Here is a 17,299-nt window from a genome sequence, read left to right on the forward strand (position 1 = left end):
GCTTCTGGTTGGATATGTACGCACAGTCACTGTAGGGACGACGTCATTGATGCACTTATTGATGAAGCCAGTGACTGATTTGGTATACTCCTCAATGCCATCGTAAGAATCCTTCAACATATTCCAGTCTGTGCTAGAAAAACAGTCCTGTAGTTTAGCACTTTTTATAGACTGAGTCACTGGTGCTTCATGCATTTTTAATTGATTGCACATAAAGGAAGATTTCTACATGATAGAGTGCTTGCTTTGTTATCTAACTGATAGTGTGTCCTGACTGTCATCCTGTGAACCCCGTTCATTGCTGCTTGCAGCTATATTATTTGAAATTATTTTTTATGAATCAATTTCAAGCACACAGGAAATAGACAGACTAAATAAACAAAGAGTATATGAAAAATTTAGAACATAACTACCAGGGGAGAGAATAGTAAAGCATTATGATAATAAAGTACATTCAAACCAAAACCTTTGAAAAAGTTACATACATTCACGGTCTACACAGCTTTCTTATTACTAGAGGGGGAAATGGTTTTCAAGTATTGTACAATTTCATTCTTAAAGATTATAAACAATTGTTTTCTATTAATACATTTACAATTATAGCTACATTTGTAAATGTATATTTATGAATATGACATTTTACAAATCATAATGACATGGCAAATGCTGGTGGGCGTGTTACATGCTCATTACGGCAGCTCACTGAATAATCGCACTTGCGCAATAGCCATGTCACAAATAATCAACATGGCGACGTCCTTACATCGCCTTACCTCCGCTGGGAGATATCTTGTAAAACGGAATTTATTGAAGACTAATGTCTTAACCAGGGTAAGTCTCGATATCCAGAAGGGTGACAATTTTAGCCTGTAAACCTTGGTAGAATTATCAATAACAGATACTTCGCTAACTATAGTAGCTAATTAAGAGGGATATCCAGGCAGCATTGCCTGTGTTCTGCAGGTCCTGAAGCTTTGATGAAGTAGAAAAATTCCTTCTAGTGATAATTGACTCTGCGTGTGAAATGATCATACAACTTACTTCAAACCAGTAGCATTACCTAGATATTTATAGTCTACACTAGAATAAACCGTAATGCCCAGCCAAGTAAAACTTGCAAATGCTATCAACGTTCTCCTGTAGCTAGCTAGTACCGTTAGTCGCTAATAGTACTCACTTCCATCCTTCTCATTGCAGTCCATTGTTGGTTCACACAGACTATTGGCTACGCAGGCCGCCAACCAAGTGATGTTAAATGTCCCTGAAACCAAGGTTACCACCTTAGAAAATGGACTACGTGTTGCATCTGAGGATTCCGGTCTTTCGACTTGCACAGTGAGTAACAGAGACCCTCCCACTGTTAAGTACAATCTGTCTACTATATGTGTGCTGAAGTCCGATGTCATCAATTGGTGCCTTGCAGGTTGGTCTCTGGATAGATGCAGGGAGTCGTTATGAGAATGAGAGGAACAATGGCACTGCTCATTTCTTGGAACACATGGCTTTCAAGGTTAGATGACAAGTGCTACAACCACTGCAAATCGCAACCAATGTCCATGACCATATTTGTTACCGTTTGACATGTCTGTTCATCTGTGATGTGCGTCTGGCAGGGTACACAGAAGCGCTCTCAGCTTGACCTGGAGCTGGAGATTGAAAATATGGGGGCCCATCTGAATGCTTACACCTCGAGGGAGCAGACTGTGTATTACGCCAAAGCATTCACAAAGGACCTTCCCAGAGGTATGACCACTGACTGTAAAGAGATTTGCTCCACTGTCTTGTCACTGAACTGTGTGTGGCCACAGATGGATAGTGGACATTTTGCTATAAGAAATGAAGAATCTTCGGTGTGGTGGAGACCATTTCTAATGCTCCCCCTCCCTTGTTCTCCAGCGGTAGAGATCCTGGCAGACATCATCCAGAACAGCACATTGGGGGGAGCAGAAATCGAGCGAGAGCGAGGGGTCATCCTCCGAGAGATGCAGGAAGTAGAGACCAACCTGCAGGAGGTGGTGTTTGATTACCTCCACGCCACAGCTTATCAAGCCACAGCGCTGGGCAGAACCATCCTGGGCCCTACGGAGAACATCAAGTAGGACTCTCACCTGCCTCAGCTGGGGCCTGGGTTCATTACGGCACAGAATGGGAAATGTTGTGCAACCCAAAACAAAAAAATCTGCATTCCTTATTGGACCAGGAAGCCTAGTCCCACTCGGATACAGTCTGTTTTCTTCCGTTTTGTGCCTAATGAACATAAACCAACTCACGAGAACAATGTTACAGAATGTTAACAAAGAAATGTACTGCAGAACAGGGCATCCGGTTAACTGTATTCATTACCTTTATATCTGCGATGTTGTGAATTGCTCACTACTGACTAATACACCCCTAGACTTGGTTATTCCTGTCAACTACTTAACTGTCATCTCAGACCAGTTTGCTTCATAGAAACCACAGAGGATATGCAGTGACATTTCTGCTGTCTGTGTTTATAGAACAATAAACAGAGGAGACCTTGTTGAATACATCACGACTCACTACAAAGGACCGAGAATAGTGTTGGCTGCTGCTGGGGGTAGGTTTTCTCCTCTTAAAGAGCACCATCACAACATTTGAAAATGGCATGCTTATGTTTTGTAGTAATAAAGATGTTTCCAATGACATCAACCAATTAGTAGGCAATGCCTACACAATTGGTCAAAATCACATAATGTACACTGTCATTGACAAATGGCACAAAATATCTTCCAATGACTCTAACGTTGTCTTTTGAACAGGGGTTTCACACAATGAATTGATAGATTTGGCCAAGTACCACTTTGGGAATCTTCCTGCCAGATACAAGGGAGAGGCGCCAACTTTCCCACAATGTGACTTTACTGGAAGTGAGGTGAGATTGAAGGCCCTTAATGTTTATCTCCAACAGGCAAACTTGCTCCCCATGGGCAATTCCATGGTAAGAGTGACTCAGATTTCACTTTAAAATGTATTTCAAACTATGCACAAATAAATGTTTACAAAAACACATTTACTTGAACAGTGCAGATGCAAAGTTTGGTAACAAAATGACAGCAAATGGCAAACCGTCATTCTCTTGAACAGTGCTTTTGTTAAATGTTCAAAGTAGTCCTTGTGCATAAAGTTGTATGGTTTGTTTAACTTTTCAGTAGTTGGTTTTTGTTTGTGAAATGAGTCACTTACTGTGGAATTTCCCCTTGTATATTGGACAATTTGATTTCATTGTTGGATAGATCCGAGTTCGTGATGACAAGATGCCCCTGGCACACATTGCCATTGCTGTGGAAGCAGTGGGCTGGTCGCACCCCGATACCATTCCCCTTATGGTGGCAAACACACTCATCGGCAACTGGGACCGCTCCTTTGGTGGGGGTGTGGTAAGTTCTCATTCATGTTCCCAGGCACCGGGACTCCTTCCAGGTCGATTCCTCCTCTTACAATCTGTGTATTGACCTTTGCCAGAATCTCTCCAGCAAGCTGGCACAGATGGCATGCCAGGGCAACTTGTGCCACAGCTTCCAGTCTTTCAACACCTGTTACACCGACACAGGCCTGTGGGGACTCTACATGGTGTGTGAGCCTGGCACCATCAACGAGATGATGCACTTCGCCCAGCTGGAATGGTGAGCACAGCTGTCACCTGAGTGGGCAGTCAAACCAAGCTGACCTAGTTATGCTAGAACAGGGCTGAAAAGGACAATGTGAAGAAAATCTGACCCAGCATAGTTTGGGTCAGCATGGTAGTGAGAAAGGGGGTTGCCGCTCAGTTCATAGTTTGGGTCAGCACGGTAGTGAGAAAGGGGGTTGCCGCTCAGTTCATAGTTTGGGTCAGCACGGTAGTGAGAAAGGGGGTTTCCGCTCAGTTCATAGTTTGGGTCAGCACGGTAGTGAGAAAGGGGGTTGCCGCTCAGTTCATAGTTTGGGTCAGCACGGTAGTGAGAAAGGGGGTTGCCGCTCAGTTCATAGTTTGGGTCAGCACGGTAGTGAGAAAGGGGGTTTCCGCTCAGTTCATAGTTTGGGTCAGCACGGTAGTGAGAAAGGGGGTTGCCGCTCAGTTCATAGTTTGGGTCAGCACGGTAGTGAGAAAGGGGGTTGCCGCTCAGTTCATAGTTTGGGTCAGCACGGTAGTGAGAAAGGGGGTTTCCGCTCAGTTCATAGTTTGGGTCAGCACGGTAGTGAGAAAGGGGGTTGCCGCTCAGTTCATACTATGACTTCTGTCCAATAAATATGACTGACGTTTACTTTTGTTCGCCTCAGGATGTCACTCTGCACTAGCGTTACTGAGAGCGAAGTTGCAAGAGCCAAGAACCTCCTCAAGACAAACATGCTTTTGCATCTTGACGGTAAGGCCATGTGATTAGGGTTTGAATTACCAATGGACTTTCAGGGGTACCCAGTTATCTGCAGACACATTTAAATTTATATGGGAGGTATTTAGCCAACCCTGCCAATGATCGTAAAATCAAATTGACCTTTTTTCTAGGATCCACCCCCATCTGTGAGGACATCGGCAGACAGATGCTTTGTTACAGCCGTAGGATCCCTCTGCATGAACTGGAGGCCAGAATTGATGTAAGTAAAGGAATGTTTCGACCCCAAATGTAAGCTGTGATTAACATAGCAAAGACACTTGTGGACTGTGTTGGGAAATTGCAGTGTCTTTATTTGAAATATTTTTTTATGTCCCTCGAAGGCCATAGATGCAAAGACCATCAAGGACGTGTGTACAAAATACATCTATGACAAATCGCCTGCCATCGCAGCAGTCGGTACGTTGTGATTTCTATTGTTATTGACATTGAGAACAGATTCTAATTCATTCTGTTTACTGGCATTCTCCCCCCCCCCTTCCAAATTAAGGCTATTAGGGGTCGTCAAACAAAGTTATGCAATTTCAGCTACAAATATACACACTTCATTCGTTGCCAAGACAATACATACAATATTGCACTCAGTCAAGACCTTACCTGTGCTGCTAGGGCAAAACAGTGCAATTCAACTGTTGATGGTTGACTACTTACAAAACTGGTGTGGTATAAAGAGCATTCAGTACATTTCCCTCTTTTTCAGGACCAATTGAGCAGCTCCCAGACTACAACCGAATTCGCAGTGGGATGTACTGGATGAGAACCTGAGAATTGGTGCTCTCTTTAGATACTTAGGAAAGTTAACAGCGAGCAGCCAACTGTACAATATATAAACATATCAACTTTTACAAACAGAGTTTGAATTGTGGTTTCTTTGAATTTTATTATAAAATAAAGACCCAACACAATAATGTTAAAAGAAAGAACATGGGGCTGTTTGTCTTGTCATTTTCTGCTTTTACTGCCAACTTGTTCCTGGGCGGCCTTCTTGGCTTTGACCATCTCCACCAGTTCCTGTAGAGGAGAACTAGCTTTAGGCAGGCATTCAATCTGATCAGCGGTAGAGCCCTTTTAAAAGGTCACTTCCCATTGAGTCAACATGTGCGCTATGCAGCGTTTACCATGAATTCGGGCTCCATAAACATTGCCTTTAAAAAGGTGCAGACTAAACGTGATCAGATTGTAACTCCGCTTTAGAATGCTACAGCTTCGACATGTCATCTAAATTGTACATACAAACAGGGATTGAAACCACACAGAAGGATTAACGACAAGGTCCAGTTTACCTTATATCTCTTCATACAGTCCTTCTTGGTACGTCCGGGCACAGCTACAGCAATCTTCTCCCACCTCTCTGGGGTGCTGACTGGGTAGGTCTTCAAGGCCTGCTCTAGAAGCTTCTGCTCCTCAGTGGTCCAGGATGCAGTGTTGGCTTCAGCACCTGAAGCAGTGACAATTGAAGAGGACAGTGAATGGGAAACGTAGTCACTACTACACCCCCTCCCCTCCCCCTCCCTTAATCAACTTAATCAGATCCTCAAGTGTGGAAAGTATGGAGACAGTTACAAAGTACTTTCAGTCATGGGTATAAATCCAGTGGGCTTTTGTGCAAGCAAAAATGACCTACTGAATGACCACTCACCGTCAAATCTCTCAGAGGGCACTGCGTTGTCCACTGTCTGGGGCACGGCTGCATGCTCTTTGTTAAACTTCTCAAAGGCCTTCTTGTTAATCTCATCTTTCTGCCCGGGTTCTGAAAAAGTGGCAAAGTTTCAAACGTGTTTTGCAGAGAATTACACTGACAAAAGGCTCCTACATCTGGTGACATGACAGTTGCTCACCAAGCTTTTGTAAGTTCTTGGCTTTGTTGATAACATCTTTGGCTGTCCTTTTGATGCCACTGGTGGAGTGCAAGTTCATGTAGTTGGCAATAACTTCCCATCTACAGGATAGAAACAACGAAAGATGAATCACTTGAAAAGTAAAAGCATGAAATCCGCAAGGCCATCTACACCAGCAGTGGGATGTTCCGCTTCATGGACAGAACACAGCCAAGTTCATTAGGCAAACATTGCAGATAGAAATGTCATGAATATTGAACTTGTACCATTGTTCAAATGAAAAAGTGTGTTTCCTATGAGCAGCATCAAAAACATGTCAATACAGAAATGTCATGAATAGAGTGGATTCCTTATTCTACATGTAAGAGGCAAGTTCGTTTTATGTATTTTTAGGCTCGTTTGTTCTACATATTTCTACTTCAACATTGTGCCCTGTTGAACGCAGCCCTGGGAGGGTACCTGGCGTTGGTTCCTGCAGGGAACAGGTTGACTGCTTTGATGAGCAGCGGGAGCTCTTCCTCATTCCAGCCCTTTCCTCCTCCTCCTCCTCCTCCGCTGGCCTGTACGGTAGTACGGACAGCTTGTCTGGCCTGCACCTCCGCATCCTTCTCCTTTTGCAGCTGGGCATTCACCTCCTGCACCTGTACATACAAAACAATGTCAGTGGTACAGATGGAAGCTGTGTACCATATTTACACCCAGTCATCATGTGGTGCTCTCTACCTGCTTCTCCACCGCTACCTTGCCCTCCTCCTTTGAACCCAATGCCAATCCTTCATTCAGGGATTGCAGACTGGAGAAAGAAAGTGATTCCCACTGTATTGAGTTCAACTGCAGATTTGTATAAAGTATTACCAATAAGGTGAATTTAAATTAATATCCTTTACCTCACAAGCTCCAAACGGTCACAAAGTTTCTCCACATCTTCCATCATTTTCACACTATCAGATTCATTGTCACCAAAGTAATTCCAGTTCTTCAGGGGAAAACAAAACAAGAGTACAGGAAAATACTAAGATGAGTTGGGATACCTTTAACAGCATTACAATCTTGCCCACCAATCAGCAAATGTTCATTAATTCCCTGGAGAGGCCACCCCATTCAAGCAGCACCTTGCAAGTTGTCCTCAGTTTCTGCCTCTCTTTCTTGATGGCCTTCTTTTGGATCTCCTTCTCCTTCTTGGCCTGCTGGGCAACCAGTTTGGCCTCCTCTTCCTCCTTCTCTTTGGCCAGCCGTGCAGCATCCAGCTCTGCCTGCCGAGCCTGATACCAACACAGTCAGAAACGCATTGAAGTCTACGCAGAAACCATCTGGACACAAAGGAGAGGCAAGAATAAAACGCATGTTCTAATGTGTCAGACTGACCCGCTCCTTCTCTTCCTGCTCTTTCCTCTTGGCGTCCGCTTTGGCCTTCTTCTCATTCTCCTTTCTGGCCTTCTCATCATCTTTGAATTTCTTTATCCTGGGATCAAGGCTGTAGGCCGTGTCTTTCAACAGAAACGCACCCAAACAGTGTCATTCCATGAACCCATCTGCCAGGTATTTCAGTTGAGTTAGTCATTTTCTATTGTTCATGTAAGAACAGGTATGCATGTCTAGTGGGCCTTACCAACAAGCGTCCGTAGTCTATTCATCTCTTCCTTCTTCCTGGTGGCTCTGGCTGCACGATTCTGCTTTTCAATCCATCTCCTCTCATCACGACTGAATTCAACAGATGAAGGCATACAAATCAGACACTACTGAGAATGGAAGACACAGACAGCCTAGCGGTTAGAGCTCTGGGCCAGTAACCGAAAGGTCCCTGGTTCGAATCCCTGATCTATTTGAAGAAAAAAAATGAAAAAAAAATAGGTCGATGTGCACTTGAGCAAGGCACTTAACCCTAATTTGCTCCAGGGGGGCACCGTACTATGGCTAACCCTGTAAAGCAACACATTCTACTGTACCTGGTGACAATAAAACATCTACAATACTGAAATATATCCCAGTGCATTCCACATGGATTGTTTTGATATTACCCACCATTCTGCCTTGTCCTTTTCCTCTTCATCCAAATAAGAAAACTCTCTCCATGAGTCAAAGTTGTACCTTGATTGAGATTATGAATGGGAAACAAATTCACAATTCAAATAAATGAACAAGAAATATCAAATAATTGTGAGAAGTTGCAATACACCGCATGTCTGAAATAAGTTCCATATTCAGAATTCTTTGGCTGAAAGAGCAGTAATTCCCTTGTAGTTCAAAGTTTAAACTCAAAGGCATTTTCCGCACAATGGCCAATGCTGATGGCCAGTGATGGTCTTACTTACCAAACAGAATAAAAATTATCCACATCCTCAAAAGAGGAATCCATAGTGCCAAGTCTGGGAACGTGTTTTTTAGAAGACCACCGGGCATTTCTCTCAAAGACGGGAGCATACGCCTCAAAGAAGTTATCTTTTCCTTCGCCCTTTGAAGGCACAGCGTTGTCAAAGGTAGGATCTACACTGTCAAATGCTCTTCGCTTCACAGGATCTGACAGAATCTCTATAGCTGGTATGAGATAAAAACACAAAATATTATTGTTAATAGGAGCTGAAACAGAATGTTTAGCCACAAATGATAAGAGATAACATCTCCTTTATTAGTCCACCAGATAGATATCAGTCTTTTGCTTTTATCCAACACCATCCCTCCCGATATACACACACAAACACACATTCGGCTGGAGCAGAGGGCAGCTGCAGTGCCCAATGAGCAGTTTAGGGGGTTGAGTTTGTTGCTCAAGGGAACATTGGTAGTAGGTGGCACCTAAGATATTGATGCCAGCAACCTTCTGGTAAAACAATACTATAATCATTGTATACAGAGGGAGTACTGTGAGGTATAACACCTATATAAAGACAGTTATCCAAAGGGACTTACTTTTTTTAGGATGTGCATGTGATCCCTGCAAGATTTGAATAAACCATGACTTTGGCATTGCTGACAACGTTTTTCAATGTCCTTACCTTTAGTTATACAGGTGAAGTAGTCACCGTCTCCTTCTACAATCAGCTCTCCTGCAGCTTTCCTTTTGTCAGGGTGATGCTTCAACACCATTGCCTTGTCTGTTGAAAAACACTACACTTAATATACTGGGGTAAAACAAGCTGCTATTCTAATGAACTCTGGAAGTAATGTCAGAGAAACCTTATGGTCAACAAATATAATGGGGTTCAGAAGACAACAGCACACATGGAAATACTCACGGGCAGCTTTGATTTGTTTCTGTGTCGCCTTGTACCTCATATGAGCCAGTCCAAGGACAGCATAGTGATCTTGATTCTGAAAAGAGAAACGCCAAGGGGGAAGACATCCTTCACTACGTACTCCCAAAAGTAGAATTCAATACACAGTGTTCCTAATGGTTCTGAAGGGAGGTCCCACTGATATAACGTCTAACTCAGTGGCAGTCGGTGCTGTTTAAGATGAGGGAGGACCATTTGTTTTATGAGCATGGCCTTATTTCTATTACAGCATATTGGATGAGTGCCATTCATATTTCATTCACCCAGCTCAATATAACGTCAATAGGTTTAGGCTACTACACGTTACAACAATTTCCCCCATACCCATAATGAGGTTGCTACAACAGGTCAAGAGAAAAATTTGAGTAACGAAGAGTGACCCATTTAATACCGCCTTGCACACTTCTTGCATTCATCTAGCTGATCTGGGGTGTAATTATTAGTCCAACAGTTGCAAACGAGTGTTTCGATTGGACAAATTCAGGTATGTTTCAGTTTAAGGAATTATTTTCAATAGAATCGGCAAAATGAATACACCCGACTACCTTCCAGTCTTTGGGGTCCAGTGTTCTCAGCAGGGGGAAATCCTCCAGCTGCAGCTCTTCATCCTCAGATTCCTCAGACAGCTCCTCCTCTTCCTCAAGCTCCTGGAAGGAGGCCGATACATTCCTGTTCCTCCTCTTCAGAAAGGCCTCGAACCACCGACCAACAGGTTCCACCTCGATCTGCACTGAGGCTGAGGGAGAGGAGGGCAACCATTATCCCCTCCATCTGGCTGCATTCTCTCTCTGAGAATAACATTCTGCAACCTACCAAACAACTTCAATTCCCTTGTTAACAAAACATACATTATGTATGAGTAAGTGTAAGCTAGGACTGTCAAATATCCTTTAATAAGTTGAGTTGTCCTCTTTTTTTTTTAAGTATCACTAAATGTCCACAAATGAACAAAAAATTGCCATGGTAAGTGTTATAGCTAGCTATGTGGGGCTACAGTATATGAACAAATCTGTGCAGCATTCAAAACTAAGATTCAGCAACAGGAAACACAACATAAATTATGTCCCTCTTAGTCATTTAGCGTAGCGATTTTCATAGACAGTAACGTTAGCTAGCTACAATGATTATATTAACAATATGAATTAAATAACACTTCATACTAGTATGCGATAACTAGCTAACGTTAGCTGTTCTCTGATATACCGGTAGTTAACTAGCATAGTTGATTGCTAGCTAGCTACATAATAGCGAATTGTGTCAGTATCAGCAGTATTTTCACTCTCATTCAATGCTTACCAGCAATGGCATTACAGTAGACGACTGTAACATCCCCTTCTAATGCTTCTATTAGCATATTGGAAATGTGTGCTATAACATTCAGCTGTGAAATGTATTCAGTTAAATGTTTTCTAAAGTGCTAGTATGTCGCCCGGTTTTTCAGCACACCACATGGGCCTGCTTTTACAAGTGCCTTACTGGGTAGACCTGGCTTACACTCTTATAATTCCGAAATCCCACATAGGATACCTTATATTTAGTTCCTAAATAATACTTTTAAATTTCAGAGACGATCTTCTCACAAACGACTGTTATACTAATATTAAGTATGTCGCTTAAATATGTTAAGAATATTCATACGTTTGAACAGATATTGGTTGTATAAAATACATTGATTGTATAAAATATATATAAAAAACTTGGAACATTATGACAATGGTCGTCAAATAAAGGTCCGACCTCTATTTCCGGTTAATTGTGCACAGCGGAAGTAACAAACCTGCTGTGTAATCCTTGTTGTGCTGAAACACAAAATCTTCTAGTAAAACTTTATACACAGAATAACATTAGCAATGCCAGATTATTTGGGAGGCGATCAAAGGAAAATCAAAGATGCCAAAGAAGAGGAGGATAAACCTATCAGATGTATGTGATTATATTTTTGAGAACCACTGTTTATTAGCTAACGTTAGCTAGCTTGGTCAGTACAACAGTTGGCAAAGGTTAGCTAATTTAAGTCATTTAATGTGAATACTTTAACAAAGCTAGCTCGTTAATAACAATATGAACTAGATAGGTACTTAACAAAAATCAAACAAGCCACGGTGATCTTTACCAGTATGGCTTAATATCATTAGTTATCTAGCCAGGGCTAATGTTAGCTAGCCTTGGCTAATGAACAATTTGCCAGTTTTGTTTTGGACACCTATGTCACAGTGGGTTCTTTAAATTGTTATCAATTATGCCTGGATGTAAAGACAAGCTATTATAATAATAATATTTGCATATTTAATAGCTACGAATTGGTTCTTCGTGAATGTTATGTAAATTCAAATTGAGATGTATTTTTGCCCTCCAGCTTTGGATGAAGGAGACATTGCCTTATTGAAAACTTATGTAAGTATGAGCTAGTTTATACCTGTACATTAATTGATTACTATTTTACATCTTGTAGGCCTATCTCTAATCATAATGACCCCTGTGATGTTGTCTAATGGTGTAGGGCAGGCCAATTCATTTTCCAGTTATTACCTATTGATTAAAGGTTGATTATCACTGATTTGAAATGTCATTATCTGCTACAACAACTACATAGCCTACATTCACTGGAAAACATGCATTTCTTTGTGACTGACATCTTTGTATTGCTGGTTGTGAACAGGGCCAGAGCACTTACTCCAGACAGATTAAGCAAGTGGAAGATGACATCCAAAACCTGCTCAAGAAGATCAATGAACTAACCGGTAGGCAGCAATGTGATTATACGTAACATCCATGTGCATTATCACTCATTAAACATGTAGTGTATATTGAATAGGGATTGAGTTCAGGTCACAGTTGTAAATGAGAAGTTGTTCTCGACTAACCTACCTGGTTAAATAAAAGGTGAAATAAAATAAAAATCTACCCTCCCACAATGCTTGAAAATATTTAGAATGTGGCTTTCTTTTCCTTGGTGATAGCAGAACATCTGTTATTTGTTGCTTTCACGTCTGACAGGTAGCGTATGTGCACTAACCTCAGCTATCTAACAATGCAGGCATTAAGGAATCGGACACTGGCCTGGCTCCCCCTGCACTTTGGGATCTGGCTGCAGACAAACAGACTCTGCAGAGCGAGCAGCCACTTCAGGTGGCAAGGTATGGCACACTTCTCGATTTACTGTATCTCACCAGCATCATTTAATAGACTTAACTGTCTTTAAAAAACAATGGATATTTTTTTATTAGGTTTTGTTTTCTAGTTTGAGCTAAACACCCACATGCTTGTTGTATTTTGTTGTGGCAGATGCACAAAGATCATCAACGCTGACTCTGAAGATCCAAAGTACATCATCAATGTGAAGCAGTTTGCCAAGTTTGTGGTGGACCTGAGTGACCAGGTGGCCCCCACTGACATAGAGGAGGGTATGAGAGTCGGGTAAGGATGAAGGGTGATATCTTACTCCAATAGGAATCACGTGTGCCGATGTCCAATATTGCATAGGTAAGGTATTATTGTTAGATACTTAAGTATCTGGTGTTTTATCTTTTAGTGTGGACAGAAACAAGTACCAGATCCACATTCCTCTGCCTCCCAAGATTGACCCCACAGTCACTATGATGCAGGTAAGACGTGACACAACCGCCTGATTTCAATTCAAGATCTGTTTCCTCACCTTCATCTGCAACGATTGGAAAAGTACTTGACGGGTGAAAACAATATGGTGGAAGCTCATCCTTAGGTTGGCTTTCACCCGGTCAGCGCTTTCAGATCAGTGCAATGAAGGCCAACATCTGTTTTGAGAAAGGGGTTTTATTCATTAGGGCACACAGTAGCAAAACTTTTTGCAACAGAAAAAATAAATGTTTCTTCTTGTTCAAGTTCTGTGGTGTAATCATTAGCCCAAAACATTTTTGCTACTGAAACTGTTTACTGCAAACGGGAAATTCTTTGAAACAAGAGTTTCTATTGGACAAATTCAGGTAGGTCCCCCCCCTTTGGTTCAGTTTGGTTCCTAGTGAATACACCTCAAGTAGTGCCTCCCTGCTTGGTGCTTAATGTTTACTACCATGGCCTGAAATAAGGATGCTTGTCAAAGTATTGTAGCTACCTGAACTAACAGCAATGTCTCTCCCTGTCTCTGTTCCTGTATACTAGGTGGAGGAGAAGCCTGATGTGACCTACAGTGATGTGGGTGGATGTAAAGAGCAGATTGAGAAGCTCAGGGAGGTGGTGGAGACTCCACTGCTCCATGTAAGTGTCTCAATTTGTCATTTATAATCACTACCGAATATCACAATATGTATAAACTATACATTCGTGACATTTAAATGAGAAGGTATCAATAAGGCAATAAAGACATGGGTGAGTGCCCTCAGATCTCCTGCATTTGTGGCAGGGTTATTAGACATCTTCTACACTTAAAACATATTGGATCCTTTGTACCTCTGCTTATGTCTCCTCTGCTTTCAGCCCGAGAGGTTTGTCAACCTGGGTATTGAGCCCCCAAAGGGGGTTCTTCTGTTCGGCCCACCTGGTACAGGTAAAACCCTGTGTGCCAGAGCCGTGGCCAACCGCACCGATGCCTGCTTCATCAGGGTCATCGGCTCAGAGCTGGTCCAGAAATACGTGGGAGAGGTGAGTCACAATGGAGGGTGAAGTTGCCCCTAGACACTGATCTTGGGTCAGTTTAGAATTTCCCCCAATAATGGTTAGAGTCAGAGGATGGGAAGCTGTTCCTAGATCTGTATATAGGGTAAACTTCAACACAGAGCTAGTCACAATCAAGTTGTATTTGAATAGATTTGAGAACTCAGGATGATGGAGAATTAACTCAGGAATGTGGTCCTGAATCGGTGTAAGCTTACCTTGTTCTCTGTACTTCTTTCTCTTCCTTAGGGTGCCAGAATGGTGAGGGAGCTTTTCGAGATGGCGAGAACCAAGAAGGCATGTCTCATCTTCTTCGACGAAATTGACGCTATTGGAGGTCAGCACTTAAAAAATAAAAACTTGTGTACTGGTTTAAATGCAAGACAACTCTATAAAAGAACACATTTATGCATTTCACAAGAAGTGGTAGTAAGTAGCCTTGTCCAAGCCAGAACAACCCATAGGGCAGGAGGCAGCTTGACGTGCACAGGGTGCTCATCTTGTCACCAGAAATAGCCCTGTCTGTGGTTGTGCCTCGACTTCCATGTGGGTTGTGTCTTGTCTTGTAGGGGCCCGTTTTGATGACGGTGCCGGTGGGGACAATGAGGTCCAGAGGACCATGCTGGAGCTCATCAACCAGCTGGATGGCTTCGACCCCAGGGGGAACATCAAGGTCCTGATGGCCACCAACCGGCCCGACACCCTGGACCCGGCCCTCATGAGGCCCGGGCGACTGGACAGGAAGATTGAGTTCAGCCTGCCAGACCTGGAGGTTAATACCATGTCTGATTAGAACGGGAGTAACTCTGACCTCTGACTCCAGTCCCTAATGGCACCCTATTCCCTTTGGATCCTGGTCTAAAGTAGTGTACTATATTAGGGAACAGGGTGCAATTTGGCTGGTCAAAAGTAGTGCACTATATTAGGGAACAGGGTGCAATTTGGCTGGTCAAAAGTAGTGTGCTATATTAGGGAACAGGGTGCAATATGGCTGGTCTAATGTAGTGTACTATATTAGGGAACAGGGTGCAATTTGGCTGGTCAAAAGTAGTGCGCTATATTAGGGAACAGAGTGCCATTTGGCTGGTCAAAAGTAGTGCGCTATATTAGGGAACAGAGTGCCATTTGGAACGTAGCCTGACTCCTCCCTGACTTGGTGAATATGCAGCGGAATAGATTACATAGGTGGTAATAAAAAATGCATGAAGATGAATGAGTAGCGAATGCCAACAATTATTCCTACTGTATGAATAGTGAAGATATGTAGAGTGGCCTGGCAGTGTGGTAAAGAATGAGGTGTTGTTTCAGGGTCGTACTCACATCTTCAAGATCCATGCCCGCTCCATGAGCGTGGAGAGAGACATCCGCTTCGAGCTGCTGGCTCGTCTCTGTCCCAACAGCACAGGTAAGATGACCCAACACTGTTGTTCCGGTGATGCGACACAAGGGGGCACCACTATTTTTAGTAACTGACATGTATAAAGGCTGCGTTGGAATTCTCTACCCTGCACTCTACTGCAGCCCAATGACTGGCTCCAACCATGTAGCCCACACCCTGTTAAGACATATTTGGGATGCAAGGTAGTCAATCTGAAACAATCACACCGTTTGTTTTATCCTACCAGGTGCCGAGATTCGCAGCGTGTGCACGGAGGCGGGTATGTTCGCCATCCGCGCCCGCCGGAAGATCGCCACTGAGAAGGACTTCCTGGAGGCGGTCAACAAGGTCATCAAGTCCTACGCCAAGTTCAGCGCCACCCCAAGATACATGACCTACAACTAAACAGCGCTGTCTGCATCTGGGGTTGTTTTCCAAGAGGCTGGGGAGGAGAGTCGATGCTCATTTTCTGTCATTAAACATTACCTACACAAATAAAGTTTATTCCAGTTTGGACATGTTCTAGTTTTCATTCAATCACACGTTGACCTGTACTATAAAACTGCATTGTTTATTGATGTAAAAGTCAAGCTGTAAGATATGTACAGTACATTTAAACCATCCATTCAATTTAAACAAAAATATTGATAACTTCAAATGTACAAATTCATAGCTTTGTACCAACACAACATACAGCACTAGATGAGTGACTTGAATCAGACCAAACGCAGTGTTCAGCTGCTGTAGTGACTGGTTATTCATATCGTAAATTCAACTGCGTATCACTGATTGAAAGACACTTGACAAAACAGCAGATTATTTGAAAATAATAGTATCAGTAACAGCTGTGAAGTGGCCTACCTGATTAGTTTGTAGATTTGCACACTAATTATACAATGACGAACTGTAATGATGCATTTCTTAGATATTCAGCAGGAAAGGGGTAACAAGAGGCCAATCTTTGAGAAAAACATGGTAAAAGTAACATCTATTCAACATGTCAGAGCTACAGTGGTGGGCCTATTCAGTGTTGCTCTCCTGGATCTCAAATGTAACCACTAATGGGGATGCTCTGAAAAGACCCTCGGCACTCAACATGTGACCTAAAACCTGAGTGTTGCTATTTCTCTTCTACTTTGAGACAATGCTGTGAAGAACACAAGTGCTTGAAACCATTTCAAAGACACAGTAAATTGATAAATGACTTGCTCTTAGCATAAAACGCCAAGAGTCCTGCACGCTGCAGCCCGTAGGAATGTTAGCATAAAACGCCAAGAGTCGTGCACGCTGCAGCCCGTAGGAATGTTAGCATAAAACGCCAAGAGTCCTGCACGCTGCAGCCCGTAGGGATGCTAGCAATAAAACAAAACCCATCTTTATTAAATATATTTCTCTGCTTAAAACAAAAAGTTGCACTTGGAGATGGGCGTTCCAACTGTCTCCGGTGCTGCTGGTTGGAGGTCTCCAGCCCGAACTCCCCGGGTCACCTAAGCCTTGTTCACACTGCAGGCCTTAATGCTCAAATCATATTTTGGAATACTGACTGTCCAAACATCAAGTTACCAAATCAGATTAGTTTGTGTTCAGACAGCAGTCATTTGCTGACATGGCTATGCTAGTTATCATAGTAACGACGGGTGTGTATGCAGTGGTGTAAGTGTTTGGGCACCTACGAAGGTGGTTTGAAATGTGGCTAGAAATATCCTAATCCATTTCCTGTTCAGACTGCACACACATACACACTGCTCAAAACAATTAAGGGAAGACTAAAATAACACATCCTAGATCTGA

The 17,299-nt window shown here is 42.7% G+C and overlaps 3 protein-coding genes across 4 annotated transcripts; 2 read left to right on the forward strand and 1 right to left on the reverse strand.

Moving 5' to 3' along the window:
• The first annotated feature begins 714 nt into the window (after nt 1–714).
• On the forward strand, nt 715–5,314 carry pmpcb (peptidase, mitochondrial processing subunit beta). Of its 2 annotated transcripts, none has more exons than XM_065021426.1 (13): nt 715–831; nt 1,198–1,335; nt 1,424–1,510; nt 1,614–1,743; nt 1,897–2,095; nt 2,499–2,578; nt 2,781–2,893; nt 3,255–3,398; nt 3,484–3,644; nt 4,279–4,364; nt 4,505–4,593; nt 4,715–4,790; nt 5,092–5,314. In XM_065021426.1, the coding sequence occupies exons 1-13, from the start codon at nt 730–732 to the stop codon at nt 5,154–5,156; spliced, it is 1,470 nt and encodes a 489-aa protein (XP_064877498.1). In that variant the 5' UTR covers nt 715–729; the 3' UTR covers nt 5,157–5,314. The 2 variants fall into 2 exon arrangements, with proteins under 2 accessions (XP_064877498.1, XP_064877499.1); XM_065021427.1 differs by having other exon boundaries at nt 749–831; nt 1,218–1,335.
• Nucleotides 4,660–10,982, reverse strand: dnajc2 (DnaJ (Hsp40) homolog, subfamily C, member 2). The gene is made up of 16 exons (XM_065021425.1): nt 10,798–10,982; nt 10,047–10,237; nt 9,463–9,538; nt 9,223–9,321; nt 8,542–8,764; nt 8,252–8,317; nt 7,839–7,930; nt 7,595–7,716; nt 7,342–7,491; nt 7,117–7,205; nt 6,953–7,022; nt 6,689–6,870; nt 6,230–6,330; nt 6,031–6,141; nt 5,675–5,829; nt 4,660–5,402 (listed from the first exon to the last, which is right to left on the reverse strand). Exons 1-16 carry the CDS (start codon nt 10,853–10,855, stop codon nt 5,334–5,336), a joined length of 1,854 nt encoding a protein of 617 aa, XP_064877497.1. The 5' UTR covers nt 10,856–10,982; the 3' UTR covers nt 4,660–5,333.
• A 260-nt stretch (nt 10,983–11,242) lies between these two features.
• Nucleotides 11,243–16,024, forward strand: psmc2 (proteasome 26S subunit, ATPase 2). The gene is made up of 12 exons (XM_065021428.1): nt 11,243–11,424; nt 11,858–11,895; nt 12,161–12,242; nt 12,539–12,638; nt 12,787–12,918; nt 13,034–13,106; nt 13,639–13,734; nt 13,954–14,118; nt 14,380–14,467; nt 14,700–14,902; nt 15,439–15,535; nt 15,756–16,024. The coding sequence occupies exons 1-12, from the start codon at nt 11,352–11,354 to the stop codon at nt 15,911–15,913; spliced, it is 1,305 nt and encodes a 434-aa protein (XP_064877500.1). The 5' UTR covers nt 11,243–11,351; the 3' UTR covers nt 15,914–16,024.
• Nucleotides 16,025–17,299: the final 1,275 nt, after the last annotated feature.

This window comes from Oncorhynchus nerka, linkage group LG8 (assembly GCF_034236695.1).
Source record: "Oncorhynchus nerka isolate Pitt River linkage group LG8, Oner_Uvic_2.0, whole genome shotgun sequence".
Classification (NCBI taxonomy): domain Eukaryota; kingdom Metazoa; phylum Chordata; class Actinopteri; order Salmoniformes; family Salmonidae; genus Oncorhynchus; species Oncorhynchus nerka.